This window comes from Brachyhypopomus gauderio, chromosome 7 (assembly GCF_052324685.1).
Source record: "Brachyhypopomus gauderio isolate BG-103 chromosome 7, BGAUD_0.2, whole genome shotgun sequence".
NCBI classification, from domain to species: Eukaryota; Metazoa; Chordata; class Actinopteri; order Gymnotiformes; family Hypopomidae; genus Brachyhypopomus; species Brachyhypopomus gauderio.
The window spans coordinates 6079960-6103515 of record NC_135217.1 but is presented as its reverse complement, the minus strand read 5'-3'; the positions used below and the strand labels follow the sequence as shown (position 1 = coordinate 6103515).

The following is a 23556-nucleotide window of genomic DNA, read 5'->3' as shown; positions in this document are numbered from 1 at the left end:
GAACCTAACTCGGTATCTTTCACTTCGTCTGTCTCTTTCTGTTGTTCACCCCCTCCCTCTCTCTCTCTTCCTCTCCTCTCTCCTCCTCCCTCTCTCCCCCACCTGCTGATGATGCTCTTCATCTGCAGGTCCTTGTCGTCCTGCTGGCGCCGGAGACACTCCTCGGCCTCCTCCAGACGGGCCTGGTACTCCAGCAGGTTCTTGTGGGCCTGCTCGTCGTGGCCCTGCAGACGCGCCTCACACTCCTCCAGCTTCAGCAGGCACACGCGCAGCTTCTCCTGCAGGAGGGCCACCTCCGCCTGGTACTGGGTGGAGGGGGAGACCGAGGGGGCGGAGGGAGGGAGGGAGAGGAGGAGTGAAGGAGCGAGTTGGAGACAATCGAGTTGTCTTTATTTAGACTGTTTAGGTAACAGGTGTCCACTGAAGCAGTGTCAAATAATATCCAGGGATTCCAGTAAAGGTAAATTAGATACGAGATACAATGATGAGACAGATCAACACGTCGCACAAATCTGTATGTCCGACGAACACTCGCACCCAGTGGGGAAATAAGGCTTTTAAACTGGATTTATAAATGTCTACTGTAGGACAAGAGCTTGTAAACAGCAGTAAAGTGTTCCAGGATTTGGGGGTTGCCAGAAACAGGGAGAGAGAGAGAGGGAGAGAGAGAGAGAAGAGCCATAATGAGAATAGGTAAATGAGGAGTCTTCATTGCAACATTTCCCCAGACGACCACTAGTAGGAAATGTGTGTGTGTGTGTGTGTGTGTGTGTGTGTGTGTGTGTGTGTGTGTGTGTGTGTGTGTGTGTGTGAGACAGAAAGAGGGAGTACACACTGCATACAGATTTGGAAGCAATTTTGGCCATTGACAAGGCTGAAGAAGGCTGAGCCCCAGGGAGGAGACGGAGGCCACTCACCACGTCACTAATGTGGCATGAAAGATGGCGTTTGACAGGGTGGAGGTGTGACGGAGCACAAAACCCTGCTGCTCCTCCACACATGGCCTCCTCAGCTGTGGTGGGTACGCTCACAGCACCTTCAGGCCAGATGAGCTGCATGTGTGCACTACAGACCAAACGCCAGGACCTGGTGACTCACCACCACTGGAGTAAACACTCCAGAAAGACCAACTCCTTCCACAATCCACAGGGTGGGTTCAAGTCCCTGGTTTTTCTGACAGAACATGCCTAGTCTGGATTAAATTCTGGGTGAACCCTCGGTTCTGGAAGTGGATCCTGGAAGTGTATGCATGTGTGTGTGTGTGTGTGTGTTTACCTTCTCGGTGAGGGCATGCTCGTCTCTGCGCAGGTCTGCCTCTGTGTCCTGTTCCAAGTAGGGCACATTCATGTTCATCAACCATGCAGCTGTACGGTCCAGCGCACTGGGGATGACTGGGGAAGGGGCCTATACACACACACACACACACACACACACACACACACACACACACACACACACCACACACACACACACAGATGGATTTTCATACAGTGTGCCTAAACGTCAACATTAAGGAGGGTTACCGATAATTACCTAACTGTACACTCCCGATTCATGATTCATGATTCAGCACATAGAGAGATAATCTGGGATATTCATGAACACGAGCATGTAGTGCGTGTGCTGAAGGAACAGCAGACAAAATCACTTCACGTCTCCGAGGGAAAACAGAATCTGTTGTGTTGGTGTGGCGTGAGATAACGTTGCGTGTGCCACAGGCGTGTGTTCATGGAAGAATCAAGATTTGGCCCTGGCAAGAGCGCAGTCAATAACAAAAGAGCAGGAATGAGAGGGAGGGGGAGAGATGGAGGGAGAGATGGAGAGAGAGATGGAGAGAGAGAGATCCCACTCCTGCCCTGGGGCATCAATCATTCCAGCCAATCAATCAGATCTCTGGAGAGGCTGCAATGCATTCTGGGGGTAAGGAAACGCCCTTGCTGTCACCTATATTGTCAAACCACTGAATGTAATCATCGCCGGTGGCCACGCTCAATCTGCCCGGGGTGACCAGCAAATGCTGCAGTCACTAATTTGGGGCGATTACTCCACAGGACATCTCTGCATCACTATGGTGCACTAGCCTGAGCCGTGGACCACGTCACGTGTGCGCACACTCCCCGGCACACGTGTGCGCACACTCCCTGGCACACGTGTGCGCACACTCCCTGGCATGACGGCTGCCATAAAAAAAAAAAATGAGGTCACATTGTATGAACTCTGACCTTGGGCTCCAGTGAACATGACTGTTAAGGGTCTATGTAGCAGAGATAGGAGAACCGAGACAAGAGGTCAGTTCTAATAACTGTTTAATGACTCTGTGTGAGTGTGAGTGTGTGTGTGTGTGTGTGTGTGTGTGTGTGAGACTGTGCTCTTTAGTAACTGAGTTTAGAGCCAGGGGGAGGCTGTAACGCATGAGTGGTGAACTAAAATGCCAGTCTAATCTGAATGTGTGTGTGAGTCTGCCTGAATGTGTGAAAGCTAGACAGAGATGGTGTGTGCGCAGAGGAGACACACACAGTGTGAGGTAGCATGTTATTATCCACTTCCCTACAGTTGTGCACATACACACATACATTCAGCTTGTTCATTAATTACTGTGATTAAACCCAAGTGACTGTGATCTCTTAGTGGAGCACAATTACTGAACATGCAGAATGAGAACTGGGGGCGTGTGCAGATGTTCTATATGGGTGTCTCAGCTACACTCATCTGTACTGCTCCGTGTGTGTGTGTGTGTGTGTGTGTGTGTGTGTGTGTGTGTGTGTGTGTGTGCATGCATGCACGAGTGTATCTGTGTGTGTATGTGTGTGCGGGTGTGGGTGGGGGGTGTGTGTGTGTGTGTGTGTGTGTGTGTGTGTGTGTGTGTGTGTGTGCATATGTGTGTGTGTGTGTTCTGGGGATATTGTGGTCGGTCTCTACCTGTTTGTGTTGGGCTCTCTGCTTCGTCTCAGGACTGTCGCCTTTAGAGGACGAGCTCTGCTGTCGGAGGCGGGCGCTGCTCCCCGGCCAATCAGGCGACGACGACGACATCATGCTGCCGCTGGAGGGCCGCGGGTAGGGGGCGGAGCCGAGCATGCCGGGCGGAGTTCGGCCGCGGGGGGCGGTCTGCATGGGCGGGGGCGGCTGGTCGATGCGGCGCTGGGGCCCGACGCTGTTCTGCCGCGGTACGGCCGCCGGGCCCACGTGCTGCGCCTCCGTCAGAGAGAGCTGACGCCGCGAGAACTCGCCCGAGCGCCGCACCGGCTCCTCCCCCGCCCCGGCTCCGCCCCCGTGGGCTGGGAAGGCGGGCTTGCCGCCTCCACAGGCCACGCCCACCTCCTCGTTGGTGCTGTGGGAGCTGACCGAGCTGTGGCACTCGGAACCGGAGTCCCCGCCCGTCTGGGCCCGAGGAGAGACGGGCAGCCCCGCGGCCATCTGGTACACCGGGTTCTGGAAGGAGAGCGGGGCTAGCAGCTGCACCGGCCTGCCCGGGACCCCCTCTCCTCCTGGGCTGGTGGGCTTCTGTCCTGGCCTGTGCAGGGTGGGACCTCCAGCCTGGTTTCCCTGGGGCGTCCGGGCGTTCCACACCACCATGTGCTTCTCGGGGACGCCTTCCGAGGACATGACCGGAGCCAGAGCCAGATCCAGGGCCCTGGTGGCTTCCTGGAGGTCCACCATGGAGAGGCTCTTGCCCCCGTTGGCTAAGCCCAGCTCGGGCTCGTTGGCCTCCGAGTAGCTGGAGCTGCGAGCAGGAGAGCCTTGGAGGCCCGAGGAGCGCGTGACAAAGAACAGGTCCTTGTTCTCCGGGGTGGGGGAGGGCAGGCGGGTGAAGTCCACCAGCCTGTCGCAGCGGGGACGGGGACACAGGGAGGACAGAGACAGGTAAAGTCAGTGAGGTCGTGGACACCTGCGACCTGCTCTCACACACAGCGCACGAGGTACAAAAGCTTTGGGGTTTTTGCGCACAAACGTCCCGGCACACAGACAGGCACACAGACATCAGAGCCAGACAGACGCAGACTTCGCCGACACCTGCCTGGTCTGCACCGTAACCAAGAGAAGGCGGATGAAATAAAACATTAAACGCATCTTCTTTTCATTCCTGTCTTTCTTCCTCCGATGCCAGACAGCTTTTATTGTCTCGCTATAATAACCCAGACGCCAGGCGTTTACTTCAGAGCAGTCTGAAGACGGGCAAAACCTTCCCCCCTCTCTATGTCTCGCGCTTTCTCTCTCTCTCTCCTCTCCATTTCCCTCCCTTTCTCTCTCTCTCTCCTCCCTCCTTGGCTGTGTAATCAGTAGCTTCGTCTTCAGTCGGAGTTGGTGGGGAATGACTTGTAAACCGGGCCAAAGAAAGACAGGAGATTCTTTAGAGAAGGGACTGTTTAGATAAGGTACGGACAGACTGAGAGCAGAAACGTAGCCACGTTAAGGACCGTCGTTGTGGATGAGGGGACAGACGTAAGTATGGCTGTGTTTCCATGAGTCACTCCCTGAGTCATGTGGCGTCTGGAGTTGAGTGAACCAAACAAGCTCAGTCCTGAACGGTTGCTTCAGGCTTTCTTTTGATTCGAGAACCTGATTGGTTGAGTCATTTGCATGTTTGATTTTCATTGGTCAGTTGTTTTCTCTCAAGCTACCACTGGTTGTGTCCTACCCTAGTGTAAATGCAAATAAAATGGCTCTTGTGTATTTGATTGGTTGCCATGTGCCATGTCATGCCTTACCCTGATAGGTCGTTGTCCATGCCCATCTTCTGTAAGCCAGTGGAGATGCTGCACCCGGGGGTGGGAGGGGAGGGAACACGTTCTGACGGCGGAGCCACCTGAACGTTCGATGGATTCGTCAGTGCCGTGTGCACCTCTCTCAGAATTCTGGGTAATGGACCCAGTTTGGAGACTGCAGTCTGGATACAGAAGTCAGAGTCAACAGAGTCATACTCATAAAAAATGCCATTTTAACCATCTTCTATTTTACACTATTCGATTTTTCTATTTCTATGTGATGAAATCAGGCATAATGAAAAATAATCGTCTATCTGTGAAGCCTCAGAAATCTTTCTGGAATGATCCGCCACTTTTTACGTTCTGTCCGACTCTCCTATGCACAGACAAGTCTCCAAAATGTTTAAAAATGAAATAAAAAACTTTTAGATGTTCAAATCTTTAATTATTTACATGGATCTGACTCACTCCCGTTTTCCGTAAGAGATGTGTCTTCTGGCTATAGATGAAGGCCCTGCAGTGAGAACATTGTAGCTAGTTCTGGTCCTAACCTAACATTCGACACATTCACGTATAAAGTTGGTGCTGGCATGTCTTTCATCAAGCTATTAATCAGTAGCTCGTGGGGTCGGAGCGTTTCTCATGTATTGCTCAAAACCCTGAGAGGGAAGAAGCTCCCGGTTTACGTAAACACGCTGTTCATAATTCAGTAGAGCGTAACTAAGAGAAGTCCCTTTACACCTGTGGCAAAAAACAGCTCCAAGGAAATGAAACCTGGGACTGACTTGCAAAACAAACTTTTCAAAAAGACAAGAAATGTGTCCCCTTCATGAAAGGTATGAATGAAATGAAAGGTGTCCTAAACTGACCACTCAAACTTTCCTAAAGTTTAGACTCTATAGTGTATGCAGGAACCCTGTTCTGAAATGAACACTTGATCAACTGTATAAGTCCTCCAGTACGGGAGGAGGGGACGGGTGTTGGGGAGACATACCTGGTCCATTTGGGACACCACCTCAGCCAGTAAGGAGTGGAGGGTGGAGAGCTCACGGCCCAGGTCGATGTAGCCCTCGAAGCCGGCCGTGTTGGAGATGGTCTCTGGGTTGGAGATCTCCAGCAGGAAACGCTGCATGTTGGTCCACTCGTGCTCCAGGAACTGGTTCATGAAGGACATGTACTCCTCCTTGTTTCCAAATCTGTGAGAGAGAAGAATGATAACCGGATTATTTGTAACCGCCCCCCACACACACTTTGATGTTGTTAAACAGCCCTGTGCGGTAAAACAAACACCCCGCCAGAATAAAAGCGTGGCATACTTGGTGAAGTTGGCGAGGTTCTGCGTGACCTTGGCGATAAGCGTGAGGGTGCGTGCCGTGCGGTCATCCGGGTACTCCTGTGTCAGGTTGAAGAGTGACGGCGACATGACAGCCGGACACAGGAAGCGCAGGAACAGCGAGGCACCAATCAGACGCTCGCTGAGGTCCGGCCGCCCCCGGTTACCGCACTCCTGTCGCCACGATGCAAACACTTCTTTTAATTCTCGTGGGAAAACACTGTAAAATGCAAAAAAATAAAAAATACAGTATCATTACCAAAACAAAGAAATCACACAAAACAAGACTTCCAACATAGAATATTATTTTATTAACACAGTCAATAAAAGTGTTTCCATCCTACAAACATGTTGCTAGCTAAATTTATTTAGAAATGGTAAAAGATGGTGTTGTATATAAAAGTGTTAGGTAATTTACAAGTTACCACGGTAGCTAGCCGCTCTACTGTGATCTTTGCTTGTTGCTATGGTTACCAGTAAGAGTTGATGATTTTGCAGAAAGCCAGTTCACAGCACATCTTCAGGTTGCTTTGGTGTTCGGGAAGGTCACTGGATGAGCATTTCGACGGGTCGACTTCACAGTTCTCATCGGATTCATACAAAGCCTTAATAAACTCCCCTACGCCAAGACAGAGAGAGAAACACAATTAGAATTCAGTAGTTACTAATATGAAGAGGGTATTAATTACATTCGATTTCTTTCAAAGGATTTTTAAATCTTATATTGCTTTTATGTGCATAATGTTCACAGAACATACAAATGAAATATACAGAGAAACATAAGAGAAACAGCGTAACTCAGTTGACTTCCAAAGAAATACAGCCCAAGCCCTTAGTGGTCAAGACAAAGGTAACACCAATGACCATGACAAGTGTAACACACCACTAACTCAAATGAGGGTCACACCAATGACCATGACAAATGTAACACCACTGACTCAAATGAGGGTCACACCAATGACCATGACAAGTGTAACACCACTAACTCAAATGAGGGTCACACCAATGACCATGACAAGTGTAACACCACTAACTCAATTGAGGGTCACACCAATGACCATGACAAGTGTAACACCACTAACTCAATTGAGGGTCACACCAAAGACCAGTACACAAAAATGCATCTATAAAAGACCATTCAACTTTCAGACCTGTGAATGTGTCCAAAATGAAAGCAGACAGATCATGAAGGCCAATTGGCATTCGTTATACTGACCAATGGAGACAGAACTCTCTCTCTCTCTCTCTCTCTCTCTCTCACACACACACACACACACACACACACACACACACACACACACACACACACACACACACACACACACACACAGAGGCCTGTCTCCTATCCTTCAGTTGTCCTGTGATACTCAACATTAAGAAACAAGCTCTTCAATAATTCAGTGGTGTTTCATAGTCACATCAAATTAACGACAGCTATACATTATTCAGTCCTGACCATGACCAATGTGCCCTCACAGTGCAAACTTAAACACATACATGTCTCTACCATCTTTTCACTCTTTTACACATATATCCCAATGCAGACATAAATAGTGTGAAATTCACAGCATTATTTTCTTATGCAGATAAACAGCCAAGAAGGGTGTGTGTGTGTGTGTGTGTGTTTGTGAATCATATCTGTAGACCGTGCAGCAATATACAAAATAAACCTTATTTGGACATGTCTCATTTATATCGGAGTATTGAATTCTCAGTCCTGGTGTTCTAATTTGAAACAGTAGTGGTATTGTTTTGGTGTGTGTGTGTTTGTGTGTGTGTTTGTGTGTATGCATACATGAGTATGTGATATGCATTTTGAAAAGGAAACCCATAAGTATGCTGAGATATTAAAGGTAGCGAAGAAAAAAATGTTTTTATGTCATTTCACAGAGGTAGTAAATAAACCGACACCTCAAAATATAACAGGACAAAAGCACGAATGACAGACGACTGCAGACGGGAAACAGACGATGGTTATGGAAGAAAAAAAAAAGCCCTTGTAAAGATAAAGTAACTCAGGATTAAAGTGAGGCTCAAAGTCTGCGTCTGATGACACAAGGGGTTATGGAGCAGCAAATGGCTGACGCACAGGTCTCCAAACGTCCGTGAACACTCCTGGGAGGGTTACTCCTGATAAAGGCCAGCCGAATACTCAAATACCTATTTCTGAGCTACTGCTGCCGATTTAGCAGAGCACCTTCACAAACATTCAGGTATCTATAATGAACAGAAAGTGCGCCGTTATGCCTAATATAGTGTCTATAGCCAGGATTCTTTTCATTCAGTAAGTTTAACACAACTAAGGTATGCAGCATATTAACTGAACTCAAGTCCAATAAAAACAAACAGTGGGGTTTAGATCAGATTAGGGATGTGTCCATATTGTTCCTTTGTCCACTGGACATTGATGAGGTCCCAGATGAGTTTTTTTTGCCTTATTTAAAAAAAGGTTGTAAGACAAAAAGGGGGAATTCTGGTCTGTCTTCCGGACCGTTTTCATGTTTATGGAAATTATTATGCATGAGTAGACTGAGGATTATATTTCAAGGCCTGGTATAATGTACGAGCTACAGTCCAAATTCAGAAGATTGCATGCCACAGACACTTGTTTGCAATTTGTTTGCTAACTGCTGTATGTCTGCGTCTGATGAGGAAGGAGGCAGATGAGAAATCTTTTTATGGAGTGATCTTGTTGGAGACCATGGCGGTTCGCAGTACAAATTAAACCAATAGGATCTGTTGAGATGGCCACTGAGTGGGTTAAACTCCATCTCACAGGAAGATCTCAAAGATTTTGTACCTGGGAAAAGCATTTGGGCTTTCATGTTTTGGTTGTATATTGATGATTTTACCACTTGCTTATGTAATCTTCTTTATGCTGATGAGGATGCAATGTTAATGTCTCATAAAGAGAGTTAGGATAGTTAGGAAATAAAGTCTTCTAAAACTTCCAGCTTAGTTGTCTGATAATATGTTTTCCTTCCTTCTATGAAAAATAAGAGGCCATCTTCCTTGGTTTTCACGTTAGGACAATTTTTTATCTGGATGAAATTTTAATTAGTGAATCAACTGTAATTTTTTAGGTTACGATTTAGTATCAGGGAAGGTAGTGGCCTACAAAGTATTATTTAAAATTGGCCACAAGACTGAAGTTTTAGCCAGGAAAGGTTCATTACTGAACTGCATTCATTCAGGCCATTTTGATTCCGCATGTCTATTAAGGACAGATTCCAGACTCAAGCTGATTGGAGTTGTTCTGAAAATGCTTCCTCGTTCACAACTGAAGAACGATTATATTCACAAACCCAACTTTGTTCTAATAGAAATCAGAATTAATCAAGTTAAGGTGAGGGAATTAACCACAAAATTCTAAAATAAACTTGTCCCAAGGTACCTTAATTTACAAAAACTGCTTCTCAATGGTGCACCTTGAGGGAGAGCGAACATCGTTATACCTGTTACCACTTTCATTTGAGTTTAATGGCAAATGGGTTATTACATACTGTGGCAATTATATGGAATCAACTGGTTTTTCCTTGAACAGTTACAAGTTCAAAGCAGATTTATCCATGCACTGCAGAAATGTTAATGTAATTTTCATTTACTGGTTTTTTTTTCTAGACTGAAGGTTACAATCTATCATCTTGTTGTTTTTTGGGGAAGAAGCCAGAGCATTTATTGTGTGTTTTTTTGCTATTTTTCATGCTTGTACGTTCTAACGGAAAATACAGCCACATGTAAATTTATTTTTTTTCAGTATCATTGTCAAATACGTCCATCCATTCCTTTACTACAGAATACCATGCAAAGAATCTCAGGCTTTGCCTGCACATTCAGAAAAGTCTTCCGAAATGTTATTTTTTTCCATCTTATTCACAAATCACTTCCAAAATCATAAGAATGCATTGACAGCCATAACTACAAAACAGACGGTAATAAGTGCAATACTCTTCCAGTCAAAAATAACCCAGAGATCAATTACACTTCAGTGAAAAAGCCGTGTGGTTGAGGGGACTCGTCTGCGCTTACCCAGAGCATCCTGGAGGTATTTCTGCCCCACGAGTTTGAGGTACTCCTCGATGGCCTTTGTGCCGAGTGTGTTCTCACGGAAGATCAAGTGCTCATTCTCTCCACACCGCTCCACCTCCGACATCATCAGGTCAGTCAGGAAATCCTGCATGAGAGCACAGATGAAGGCATCTTCAGAGAACATCTTCAAACGGCCGTATGAGAGTAGCATCCCAAAACACTCAACATGAGGAGGCAGACCTGGTGCAATTGTAGCTGGAGCTTTGCCATGTGTCTAATACACAGTCCTGATGGGAAGATATGCTAAGTGGGTGAGTGGGTGGGGCTTGGGGGGAAGGGGGTGGGGTTTGGGAAGGAAGGGGGTGGGGGGTTCGTTGCTCAAACTGGTTTAATCAAAGTGACCCAGCAGGAAACCAATCAGGAGTTGTTGTTTAGTAGTAATTTTTTATACAGGCTGCACACAGAGCCGTGTATGCATCTGAAATCAGAAACACACCACAGAGAGAGAAAGAGAAAGAGAGAGAGAGAGTTGTTTTTGTTTGTTTGCTTCGAAAATAAGACCCTGCAGTTTTGTACCCATGTATTGGGGTGAATATATGTTCAGTAGATCAGACAGGGCTTGAATCAGTAATGACACCAGGGCTGTCTTGGGGCTGACTACATAAGAGACACTCAGACGTTGTGCTTTTGTGCTTTTCTACTGCAGCTCTTGTTTTTTTTTTTTTTTCTCGAGCCCTTCAAAAAATGTGACCATCGCAGTGTTCTATCTGAGCACCGAACCAGGCCTTTCACTTCCTGTGTCACGAGCAGAAGGTTGTTGTCAGAGGTGATGTTCTCTACACCATCGAGTTCTCCTTGCTTTCTGCCTCTCTGTCAGAACGCTAAACTTTCTCTTAGTCGTGCATTTACTCAGACCTCCTGCCCACCTCCTCCTCCTCTCTCTCTCTTCTCTCTCTCTCTCTCTCTCTCTCTCTCTCTCTCTCTCCGTCTCCCTCTCCATCTCTCTATCTCTGCCTCTCTCATGACAGCACAAGCGTAAATAAAATCTGCACTCAGCTGGTGGATTTTTTTTGCAAGAGCGCTAAGGACAACGATTCAGTCCTCAGCAAGATGGACCACGGCCGAATCGGCCTCGCTGTGAAAACAAGCGTGCTTGGCACTGGGAGCTGCCCGACGCCACAGCTCTGAGTGGGCGTGGCCTTCCATCTCCTGCCCCGCCCCCTTTGTTTGGAAATCTACAGCGACATTAAAAATGGAATTTGGAATTAAGACATATCTAGTACAAACATCAGCGGAGAACCTGGGTCCAGACCACTGGACCTGCACCATCACATTCCTGCAAGTCCCAGCCTTAACAAGCAGGTGGTGGACGGAGCAGAACCGGCTCCCCTGGGTTCATCTGAAGATCCCTGTCCTTCAGCAGACCCACGCCCACCCAGTTAATGCCCACATCACAGCTCGGGCACAAATGTGCATTTTCCACGAAATCCCACTGAAATTAATCCTGCTGCATCATACAACGTCTCCCTGCTTGCAGTGAGTGAACTGACCAATCACAAATGTTCTTGCTGAATTATTTGACAATGTTCCAGCAAACCATAACTTGGCACGCTACCTGGCCAATCACAGTCATCTCCACGGAGGCTGCTGTAACTCTCCTGGCACATACCAGCTCCAATCAATAACAATTACTAAACAAGTCATTTTTGTCTTCACAGCATCAGCCACAGCACATTTACACAGTTTATTCTCACTTCCATCTGAGATGGTGAAGATTAGCCAGGTCAAAGCCTAGATATGGGGAGGAGAATCTCACAGACACTATGGCCTTATTGCAAAAGATTTCTGCTTTTATTTGCACACACATATGCACACATGTACAAATTAGTGTCCAACGCCGTATAGCTCTGAGGCCAGAGACTAATGAGAAATAGCCATGAATATTGTGTATTGCTGTCAGGAGTGATCACCTAAACTATACATCACTCCAAATCAGAGAGAGAAATAGAGAGAGAGAGAGAGAGAGAGGGGGGGGAGAGAGAGAGAGAGAGAGAGAGAGAGACGCTCCACCCACACAAATGAGGAAATAAAGCAAGAGAAGAGAAGGAAAGGGCAACACCAACAAGAAGGTACGAGGAACACAGAACCCAAGCAAGGAGAGGAGAGTGAGGAGACAGCCCGGCACAAGAGAGGCAATAAAAGAAGGGATGAGAGGATTAAAGAAAGGATGAGATCCTGGAGAATAGAGCTCCCTGGAGACCCAACGGGCTGGCAAAGAAAACTCATAAAGCCAAGACCATCTGACAGACCCAAGCAATAATGTGTGTGTGTGTGTGTGTGTGTGTGTGTGTGTGTGTGTGTGTGTGTGTGTGTGTGTGTGTGTGTGTGTGTGTGTGTGCATGTGTGCATGTGTGTGTCTGTGTCCTTTTGAGCAACTCGAAATATGGTGATAATCCTCGTAGAGCTCATTCTTAGAGCATGACATTATCTGTGGAATGGTGTGTGTCTGTAAGTTATGTGCTTGTCTTAAGGAATGACCCTTAAGTGAAAGGTCACACACTAAACATCTCAAGACACACACACACACTCATACACACCAGCACAGACCGCTGCCACTTGATTTGTGTACATGAATGTGTGTGTGTTGAGTCACAAAGTGAGGTTGGTTGTTCCATTTGTGTGTGTGTGTGTGTGTGTGTGTGTGTGTGTGTGTGTGTGTGTGTGTGTGTGTGTGTGTGTGTGTGTGTGTGTGTGTGTGTGTGTGTGTGTGTGTGTGTGTGTTGTCATTCCTAGGGTACTGTTTTTTCCCCACTGCCAAGCTTAGTTTTAATCTTGTGAAGTCATAGGTCACCACCTCCAGAGTCTTTCATCACCGGGACTTCTTCCAATCACAAAGCTTTATGTAAATACTCCATGCAAATCTTGGACCGTTCCAATGGAAGTCCACTGTGCGCCCCGGTCCTGGAGTAGCCGTCCTGGAGTAGCCCTCCAGTTCACATGTGGTGCTGAGCCTGCAGCCAGCACACCTGACTCATACCTCCAGCTAATTAGCAAGCCCTTCATGCATTTCGCACGGGTCCTCGAATGTGCAGTGGCACGAAGGCTGAGACCTGGGAGCTGTGCTGAGCTGATTAATAGCCCTGCTCTCTGCTCCTACCCCCCCTCTCTGCTCCTACACCCCCTCTCTGCTCACCCCTGCCCCCTCCGTCTCATACACACGTGAGATAAGGCTGACAGCATGGCTTCTGGGTCTGGGCTCTGAGTGAGGGAGTGCTGTAGCTGTGTGTGTCTGTCTGCCTGCCTGCCTGTCTGCCTGTCTGTCTGTCTGTCTGTCTGTCTGCTGTGCATTGGTGAAGATGCACAGATGATTTGTTGAGTTTGTGCTCAGGCAGGTTTTAAAACACATAATACAAATGATACCATGCCCCCATGAGCACATTGGCAATGTAATATATATGCATTGTAACATACACATTATAGCGGTTCTTTGGGTCTTTCAAAGGTTTATGTACTTTTATTTGTGTGTGTGTGTGTGTGTGTGTGTGTGTGTGTGTGGGGCAAGCCCGTCTTAACTGGATGGCATCTGTACAGCAGGTACCAGAGTGATGCATATCAGCATCCATTCAGCGTGCGCCGTGCCTTTAAAGGCCATCGGAGCAGGAGAGAGACACGGGAGGGGGAGAGATGGGGGGGGGGGGGGGGGGGGGCGGAGCCGGACAGGAGGAGGCGTCGGGCTGACGGATGATGAGAGGACCAGCGTACAGCAGAGGAGGCGACGGCTAATGACCGTGTCTGCCAAAGCCACAGCAAAGCCAATAATGACAAACGACGAGTTTGCTTCACCCGAAAGCTTTTCAACGGCCACAATTAGAACAGCATAAAGCACTCTGGTGTCACTAGGTGAGGAACACGCACAAACACGCAGGTACATTGGAGTGCATGTGTGTGTGTGTGTGTGTGTGCAGTGTGTTTTAACGAAACAAAAGAGCAGCTACTGCTCATTCAGTCTAATATCACACTCGACAAAGTCATCGGTGCGTGTGTGTAGGTGACGTGTCTGTGTCTGGCTGCCTCGTGAACTGTGTCCTTGGTCGTCAAACACGTTCTCTTCCAGCGTAGGAGTCACAGGACGCCCCGTACGAACCCCGGGGAAAACAGCAGCAATTTCCCACCACTTAGAAGAGAGGCTGTGTGCGGCTCCAAGAAACACACCGGCCTCTGCATCCCCCAATTACAGGGGCAGGATTCCACGAACGATCATTCTGACCCAGCCAGGACACACGTCAGGCGTTTCTGTGGATCAGCAGAGCTCACCTGGCCCCCAGGGCCGAGTCCGCCACCCAAGCCCGCAGAAAAGGTCGCTGGCCTGCGGGACTTTATCAGCTCGACAGAAGGGGCAGCGTCACCTCGCCCCGACCTCATTTGGCCGGGATTTATTTTGGACCGCTGCTGTCTCTCGCCACCCGGCCCGGGAGACCTGCTAGCGGATAGCAGGAGCAGTTCACAGAACCGACCAAACCTGGATGGTCAATCTGCTCTTTATAAACAATGGTTCACTGCTCATTACAAGACACGAACACAAAAAGATACCATCCGGCTCCGAATACATTATTAGACAGGTAATCAGGGCATTGGCAAACTGTTGTACAGCTGCTAATTAGCTTTCTAAAGCATTTCCAATTCAAAGCTACTTCACTTCTAGGAATACTAGCTGGAAAATCTGTTTCACTGAGCAATCTGCTAATTACAGAGTCACTAATTAGCAGTGGCCTCATAATGCAAATCTACGTCAAGGCTAGATTCCTTCTCGGGAAACTAGCTGCAAAACCTGGTTGACTGCAATGAGGTTTTATCTTGTCCGCGTCCTTTTCCAGACCACACTAGCTCAGCATTTAGTAGTCTGAAAGACAAGGGCAGCTTGCACTGGGCTGATTATGGAATGCCTCCTCCTTTTGGCATAAATAATGCAGTAAATTCATGTCAACACGCTGATGCAGACAGGAGTCGGCTGGGTCCTGACAGACGTGCTCATAGCCAATCGACCTTGGGCTGCTCGGACGTCATTGGTCGGCTTCCACACCTTTAACAGCCCACATCCCACCGGACGGCTTTTCGGGAGGTCATAATTATGTAGTTATAATTAATACCTGTGAGCCAACGGACCTTGCCCTCTTCCCCTGAGACCCTGAAGGGCGGGGTGGACCGGGGCAGGTCAGGTTTGACCGACCCAACCTCCCTTACACTGGTAGGCCCATTACCAACAGTCACAAGAGGTGAAGTGCCAGTCACGGGAAAAACAGTGAGTTAATGGCATGCTAATAACACCATGGGGCCAGGAAGTGATCTGAAAACCAGCTAATAACACCATGGGGCCAGGAAGTGATCTGAAAACCAGCACTCAGCAGATAATGAGGCAGAGCGGCCACTCCTGGCACAGCCGCCGTGCCTAATAACGTTGTGGGACCGTGAATGGCGAGGTGGCAGACAACTCGTTTTGCAGCAGAGTCCGCACTGGTGCCATGGGAACAGTGCCTGAAAGGAAGACATCAGCCCTAATAAAGCTGTGATAACCCAAATGCCCGCGAGACAGCGCACACAGCTGCCACGCACAGGCGTCTTTGACTCGCTCGGAGCCTTCGTTGCGTTTCGTCCGTCTTCGATCGCAATCGATCACATGGACAAACGCAGCTGCCGCACCGTCGGTCCAGAGAAAACCTGTTTCACGGTTCATTTGACTGATTTGCCGCAGCCTGTGAGGTAAAAGCTCCGGGACGGTCTGGCCGCGGGGACGCCCCCTCGCGGCAGCGGTCGGACGAGGCGCTGGCTGCCCACAGATCTGCAGTGCCGCAGTCCTGCCAGATGGCCTTTAACGCCTCGCTAATAGCGGAAACCCAACTACAGCACTGGTAAGGTCACTTACTGGGAACCTGTTCCATGTTAGCTAATTACACCGGTCAACAACAAGCCTGGAAGAGCAGATTCAGCTCTGGAAAAGCCACAAACGGCATGTCTTCGCTTTCGTCCTGCTCTTCATAAAAGGACAGGGACATCAGGGAAAGCCTAAACATGCTTTCCGGAGAGGCACACACACAAACCAGACGCAGCCCCTCAAACCATGTATGGGTACGTTCCTGGTGTGTTTACCTCACACTGTTGGTCTTCACAAACGGGGAAGTGTTCATAATATTTTATAGGCTGGTTATTTAAACAATATGTGTTTTAACTTTAGGTTTTTACTGTAGGCCTATATATCAAAGAATTGACCGAGGCTCAGACAGCAGCAGCACGTGTATCTGTCGGACTCTCCAGAACCAGGACCGACTGAACCAAGAGACTGAGTCTCACCGCTGGCTGGAGGGTGTGGCGTGTGTCTCTGATCTGAGTTAATCCCAGGCCTAAAATAATCCCGAGTCTGAGATAATGCCTCCCAGTGCGGCAAACTTAACGCACAAAGACGGCCGGCGTGAGCTAAAGCTAACAGCGTGAGCTAAAGCTAACAGCGCGAGCTAAAGCAGACATAACAGCATAGTTCCCACAGGCCCCTGAGTTTGAGACAGGGACCTTTCACAATGTGGCGGCATCTTGTCTGTGGCCACAGATTCAATACAGGACGAGCCAAGCACAAAGATCCGGTGGACTCTAGACAACAGTGACATTTACCGCAGCTGTAAATCCACAGTAGTTCCTTAATGTTACACACTCCATAGCAAAGTGACAGACACAAGCCACCCTCATTCCGTTTAGTCCCAAACCCTTTTATGAGGCTATAAAACGTCTGACATGACAGATTTCTAGACCAAGGCATAAGGACTGCACAGTACATCAACTGTCAATCGTTATTATGGCACTACCCTTGTGAAATACTGCCATTGCATAAGGTTGCAACATGTAAATAAGCCTCTAACCAACAGCCTTCATCACTGTGTCCTGTGACCATCGAGACAGATGCCACACACTGCAGATGAGTGTTTTGGGGGCTACTGTAACGAGTCGTATGATTTAGGGGAATGACGCAGGCTGGTCTTTAATTATGTCACATCAAGAGTTCACCAGTGTGTTTTAAAAAATCCACGTTGTACATTTACAATATATAGCATTTTTTGTAGGGCAAGTGCAGATTTACATGGACCTGTGTTTTAATCCACTTTGGTGCAAATGGTCTTAGACTCTTCCAAGCCTGAAAGTCATTATAGGAGCATGTGTGAGGTCACAATAAGACCCGAGCAGTGGGCGGAGCTTCTTCCTACCTTGGCCTTCCCAGTGCTCTGTAGGATGTGCACGAGGGCGGAGGCCATCTCCTCCTTGTTCTTCACACTGATGGCCGGCTCCAGCACGGAGCAGAGGAGCATGTAGTTGTTGGTGATGTACTCTGCGAACTCCTTGTACATCTCCATGGGCAGGATGTTCATGCTCTGGTAGCGGGCCTTGATGCGGACGGAGGGGCCCGCCGTCTTAGCCTTGCCGGGGTTGGGGGCGCTGATGGGATACCATTTCTCCACCAGCTGTCGGCTGGTGACGCTCTCCGCCGGGATGGTGACCGAGCCCACGTAGTTGTTCTTGTCCTTCTTCTTCTTCTTGTCCGAGTCCCGGTACACGTGCACGGCGATGTTCTGCACAGCCGGCAGGCTGGTGAAGTCGAAGTGCTCGCCCCAGAAGATGTTGTCGGCCTTCAGCTTGCAGGTGGTGCGGGCGTAGAGGGCGTCGTCCAGGCACAGCTCGCAGAAGTACTTCTTCTTGGCCGGGAGGTCCTTAGCCTCGATCACCCACAGACACAGCAGGTTCTCCACCCGACGGCTGTTGTCCTGGGGGGGGATGGGAGGATGGTGGGGGTGGGGGTGGGGGAGGGGGGGGGGAGTAGTTGCAGAGACATAGTGAGGTCGGACCATCAGGCCATGACGGGATAGCAATAAAACAACCGTTACAGAATGACATCTTAAACGGACGCTGGTGTGAATGCAGCTGACTGTCTGACCCAGCAGTTAAATAACCTCCGTTTCAGGTCATCCCTCTCCGTGTTGGCCATTAGATTTCTGCTTTAAATCACCTCACGTCCTCTACTGTAAAAGCAGGGGGAGGGGTCGTAAATACTGCGTGACATCATATAGCAGTTCAAGTAGTCCCTCACTGCATGGGGAGAACAACTGCTCTTAAGAGTGAAAGGGAATCTTTGCTTTAATCTATGACACTTAACACTTACAGACACCGAGGTCTGCTTGGGGCTCTTTTCCTGACATATATTTCAGTTAATTAAATCATCAGTCTTTTGTTAACGAAATTAAATGTCTCTGTTCTTGACTGGCGTGATACACACACACGCACACAAACAAACACAGACAAAACGCAAGTGTGTTGCAAGTCAATTTTGCAATCTGGCTTTGAAGTACCGTATTGCAACACTGGCATGCACCACTAATTACCCAGACAGAAGCTTCTGGTGCAGACACCATCAGGTGCTTCTTTCCTCGTGTGCTGACCTGTAGCTACTTTTATAGAGTCCTAACATTTTACAGTGGAGCACAGCCTGGACATCCATCAGGCAGTAAAAATTTACAAGCGGTGGCGAAATTGACAAAAAATTTGATGGACTCACAAGATTTTGCAAGCAGCAAAAAAAACCCACCAAAATACAACCATGCATTTTGTGTTGTAAACTAATTAATTTTTTCATTTGTTTACTAATGAAAGACAAGAGCAAGGTGAGTTTCCAGGCCACCGTTTTCTTCTTGAAACAGATGTGTTTGTGGTTCCGACACCTGAGCATTGATTTCATTAAAAAGAAAGGCAATAAAACACAGAAATAAATAATAAAACCTCAAAACAGCTGTCCTCATCTCCAGCACGCAGACAAAGCTCTCTCTCACCAACCAATAAAATATGTTTGTCTGACATACCAACCAATCACACTACTAAATTCTTTAAGCAAATGATTCACTCTTCTGCATTTTAAGTTAGCAGCGTGTGTGCCTCCCTTCTCTGTTTGACAGACGGGAAGTGTGTGTGTGTGTGTGTGTGTGTGTGTGTGTGTGTGTGTGTGTGTGTGTGGGGGGGGGGGGGGGGGGGGGGTTGATTTAGGGGGTTTTTTTGGCAGGGGGGAAAACCCTGCGTGCTTCTGGACTGAGCATCTATCTCATGATCTTGATCGAACTACGATCAGAATCCAGGTGTGTTAGGCATGGCCACGCCCTCAGGCAGGCAGATAAATAGTAGCCCCGCCCCCACCGCGCAGGTGACTTTTACCTTGTTTGGGTGGACAGCTCGTCTTAGATTCTCCATCCATTTGTCCCTCTCGGCAGCTGAGCGGCAGGAGAAACACTTGCTTCCCGTAGCAGTGCTCACCTGCAGAGGAGAGCACACAGCCACTGCTCATTTCTTGTGCTCTCCGTCTGGCCAACATCTTTTTTTCTTTTTCTTTTTTCAGCGATGCATTAATCAATATGCTGTTTTCACCAGTCTGGAGTCTTTCACTGCTGTGCTTTTGTTGATAATGTATTAAAGCCATGTGGAATCCCAATGGGCCTTTAATATATAGAACATTATGAAAAGACAGGACAAGGTAGTAGAAGAGAACTACTATTACATGCACTTATTCCCTAACATGGTCATAAGGGACACTGAATATTAATGCAAAAAAAAAATCTTAAATGGATAGAAATTAAAGTTTAATGGTGAAATGATAGCATTCTGTAAAACTGAATTACACCGTTAAGAAGCTGGGTTTAGGACTGCACGTGTGTGTGTGTGTGTGTGTGTGTGTGTGTGTGTGTGTGTGTGTGTGTGTGTGTGTGTGTGTGTGTGTGTGTGTGTGTGTGTGTGTGTGTGTGTGTGTGTGTGTCTGTGTGTGTCCACCTCAAAGCAGTAGTCCTGGCCCAGTATGGAGCTGTGGACGGGTTTGATGAGAACCTCCTCCTCCATGCTGAGATCCAGGGCCTCTACCGCACTGCTAGGACTGAGTAACGACTCGTGAGAGCGTGACTCCTTCAGTCTCGGCATCAGATGAGATCTGCGGACGCAGAGAGAGAGAGAGAGAGAGAGAGAGAGAGAGAGAGAGAGAGAGAGAGAGAGAGAGAGAGAGCAATGAGGGACCCATGACTGACATCTCTGAAGCTCTACCAAATGATCATTTGAATCATTTTAACATACATTCACCGCTGCTGCTGTTCTATGTCCACAACATACAATGAAAAATCACAGCTGCAATATCCCCAAATATATGAGAATGAAACAGAATAATGTTGGTCAGGAATGAAGCACTCCCATTAGCTGATGCAAGCATCAGGAACGCAGATTACCTTCTCTTAAGTTCTGATGAACTATTTATGAGTTGTGTCGAATGCAATTCTCCACTGACACAGCCCAGATGGCTAAGCAGAAGGTCTGTGAGACACATGTCTGAGAGAGACAGGTCTAAGAGAGACACGTCTGAGAGAGACAGGTCTGAGAGAGACAGGTCTAAGAGAGACACGTCTGAGAGAGACAGGTCTGAGAGAGACAGGTCTGAGAGAGACAGGTCTGAGGCCGTTCGCCACTCCCAGAGATTCACGTGTGAGCTTTGCTCTTAAACTGGAATGTCTGAATGCAATCGAAGTATAAACATACGATATGTCACTATACAGACTCAAACACAGTACCATTGTGTCGATTGTGGATGTATGCATAATTTTTTAATAGGCTGGTTATTTAAACAATATCTGTTTAGGTTTTTATTGTAGGCCTATATATCAAAGAATAAAACATTTTTTTTTTTACATATTTTTACTAAGTATTTAATATAGTACTTTTGTACATATGCACAGGATAAACTGTATAATATTCTGTGCCAATAGAGAATCATTAGAGCTGGTCCTGCTTCCTCTCTCATCCAGCCAGCACCACATGGCAAGTTCTTCTCAGGGGTGGTCAGGTGGGCCCCTCCCTCCATGGGGTTTCACTGCATGAAGCTCAAGACACCTCCAGGAGGTGCAAAGGTTGGGCCCGGCATCGCAGCTCCACCCTCCACCCCCCGTCGCTCAGTTTTACTCCAAACTGCACTACACATCTCCTACGCACTGCACCAACTAACAAACAACTCATAACATCCATGAAGGCCTTCCCAGTGACTAAGGCTGTACCCAGTCCAACTGGCACAGTTAATGCACGCTCGGTGCCACCAGTCCCAAGTGGATTTTACCTACAGACGTTCTCCACATCAACACATCCATCCTGGGCTCCCCAGTGACTTAAGACCAGCCGCGTCAGTGCTCCACGCCAGCACCTCCATCTGGATGACACAACGCTCTAAGATACTCCACCTGTACGGTGCATCACCACAACCCACCAGTGCTCTCCTCTTCACAACCACTGACCAGCCCTGACAGCTACTTCTGATAATCCCTCACAGCTTATATTAAACGCCTAACACCTCTCTCTACTGCTCTTATATTAACCCCCTAACACTCATCTCTACTGCTCTTATATTAACCCCCTAACACCTCTCTCTACTGCTCTTATATTAACCCCCTAACACTCATCTCTACTGCTCTTATATTAACCCCCTAACACCTCTCTCTACTGCTCTTATATTAACCCCCTAACACTCATCTCTACTGCTCTTATATTAACCCCCTAACACCTCTCTCTACTGCTCTTATATTAACCCCCTAACACTCATCTCTACTGCTCTTATATTAACCCCCTAACACTCATCTCTACTGCTCTTATATTAACCCCCTAACACCTCTCTCTACTGGTCTTATATTAAACCCCTAACACCCATCTCTACTGCTCTTATATTAACCCCCTAACACTCATCTCTACTGCTCTTATATTAACCCCCTAACACCCATCTCTACTGCTCTTATATTAACCCCCTAACACCTCTCTCTACTGCTCTTATATTAACCCCCTAACACCTCTCTCCACTGCTCTTATATTAACCCCCTAACACCTCTCTCTACTGCTCTTATATTAACCCCCTAACACTCATCTCTACTGCTCTTATATTAACCCCCTAACACCTATCTCTACTGCTCTTATATTAACCCCCTAACACCTCTCTCTACTGGTCTTATATTAAACCCCTAACACTCATCTCTACTGCTCTTATATTAACCCCCTAACACCTCTCTCTACTGCTCTTATATTAACCCCCTAACACCCATCTCTACTGGTCTTATATTAACCCCCTAACACCCATCTCTACTGCTCTTATATTAACCCCCTAACACTCATCTCTACTGGTCTTATATTAACCCCCTAACACTCATCTCTACTGCTCTTATATTAACCCCCTAACACCTCTCTCTACTGCTCTTATATTAACCCCCTAACACCTCTCTCCACTGCTCTTATATTAACCCCCTAACACTCATCTCTACTGCTCTTATATTAACCCCCTAACACCCATCTCTACTGGTCTTATATTAACCCCCTAACACTCATCTCTACTGCTCTTATATTAACCCCCTAACACCTCTCTCTACTGCTCTTATATTAACCCCCTAACACCTCTCTCTACTGCTCTTATATTAACCCCCTAACACCTCTCTCTACTGCTCTTATATTAACCCCCTAACACTCATCTCTACTGCTCTTATATTAACCCCCTAACACCTCTCTCTACTGCTCTTATATTAACCCCCTAACACCTCTCTCTACTGCTCTTATATTAACCCCCTAACACTCATCTCTACTGGTCTTATATTAACCCCCTAACACTCATCTCTACTGCTCTTATATTAACCCCCTAACACCTCTCTCTACTGGTCTTATATTAACCCCCTAACACTCATCTCTACTGCTCTTATATTAACCCCCTAACACCTCTCTCTACTGCTCTTATATTAACCCCCTAACACTCATCTCTACTGGTCTTATATTAACCCCCTAACACTCATCTCTACTGCTCTTATATTAACCCCCTAACACCTCTCTCTACTGGTCTTATATTAACCCCCTAACACTCATCTCTACTGCTCTTATATTAACCCCCTAACACCTCTCTCTACTGCTCTTATATTAACCCCCTAACACCCATCTCTACTGGTCTTATATTAACCCCCTAACACCTCTCTCTACTGCTCTTATATTAACCCCCTAACACCTCTCTCTACTGCTCTTATATTAACCCCCTAACACTCATCTCTACTGCTCTTATATTAACCCCCTAACACCTCTCTCTACTGCTCTTATATTAACCCCCTAACACCCATCTGTGTCTGTGTGGAACGTGAACAGAATTAGCCCTGTTAAATACTCAGTATTTTCCTGCCAGTCAAATCACATTCATTCATGTGAACCGGGTTTATTACGCTCTAATACAGCTGTAACAAACATGCCATTGGAGACTCATTGTCTGTGAGACAGTGAGAACACTGATTTCCACTGGTTTCCTTAGCGCCTACAGCTAACCACTTCAAACACTGCAATATTGCAAAAGAGCTTAGGCAATGCATTTTCTTTAATGATTATATTGTAGTGAGGTATATTTAAACATTTATATTTATCGACCAAATA

The 23556-nt window shown here is 47.4% G+C and overlaps 1 protein-coding gene across 6 annotated transcripts in view; it reads right to left on the bottom strand.

Moving 5' to 3' along the window:
• dab2ipb (DAB2 interacting protein b) overlaps positions 1-23556 on the bottom strand; it is a 96692-nt gene that overhangs the window by 4669 nt on the left and 68467 nt on the right. For all 6 annotated transcript variants that reach the window (XM_077011185.1, XM_077011187.1, XM_077011186.1 and 3 more), the window contains 11 exons: positions 19912-20065; positions 19303-19401; positions 17313-17867; positions 10066-10210; positions 6511-6655; positions 6020-6256; positions 5698-5899; positions 4707-4885; positions 2920-3820; positions 1276-1404; positions 103-305 (listed from right to left, as the gene is read on the bottom strand). In XM_077011185.1, the coding sequence (XP_076867300.1) occupies positions 103-305; positions 1276-1404; positions 2920-3820; positions 4707-4885; positions 5698-5899; positions 6020-6256; positions 6511-6655; positions 10066-10210; positions 17313-17867; positions 19303-19401; positions 19912-20065 (2949 nt within the window). The remainder of the gene's footprint in view (positions 1-102; positions 306-1275; positions 1405-2919; positions 3821-4706; positions 4886-5697; positions 5900-6019; positions 6257-6510; positions 6656-10065; positions 10211-17312; positions 17868-19302; positions 19402-19911; positions 20066-23556) is intronic.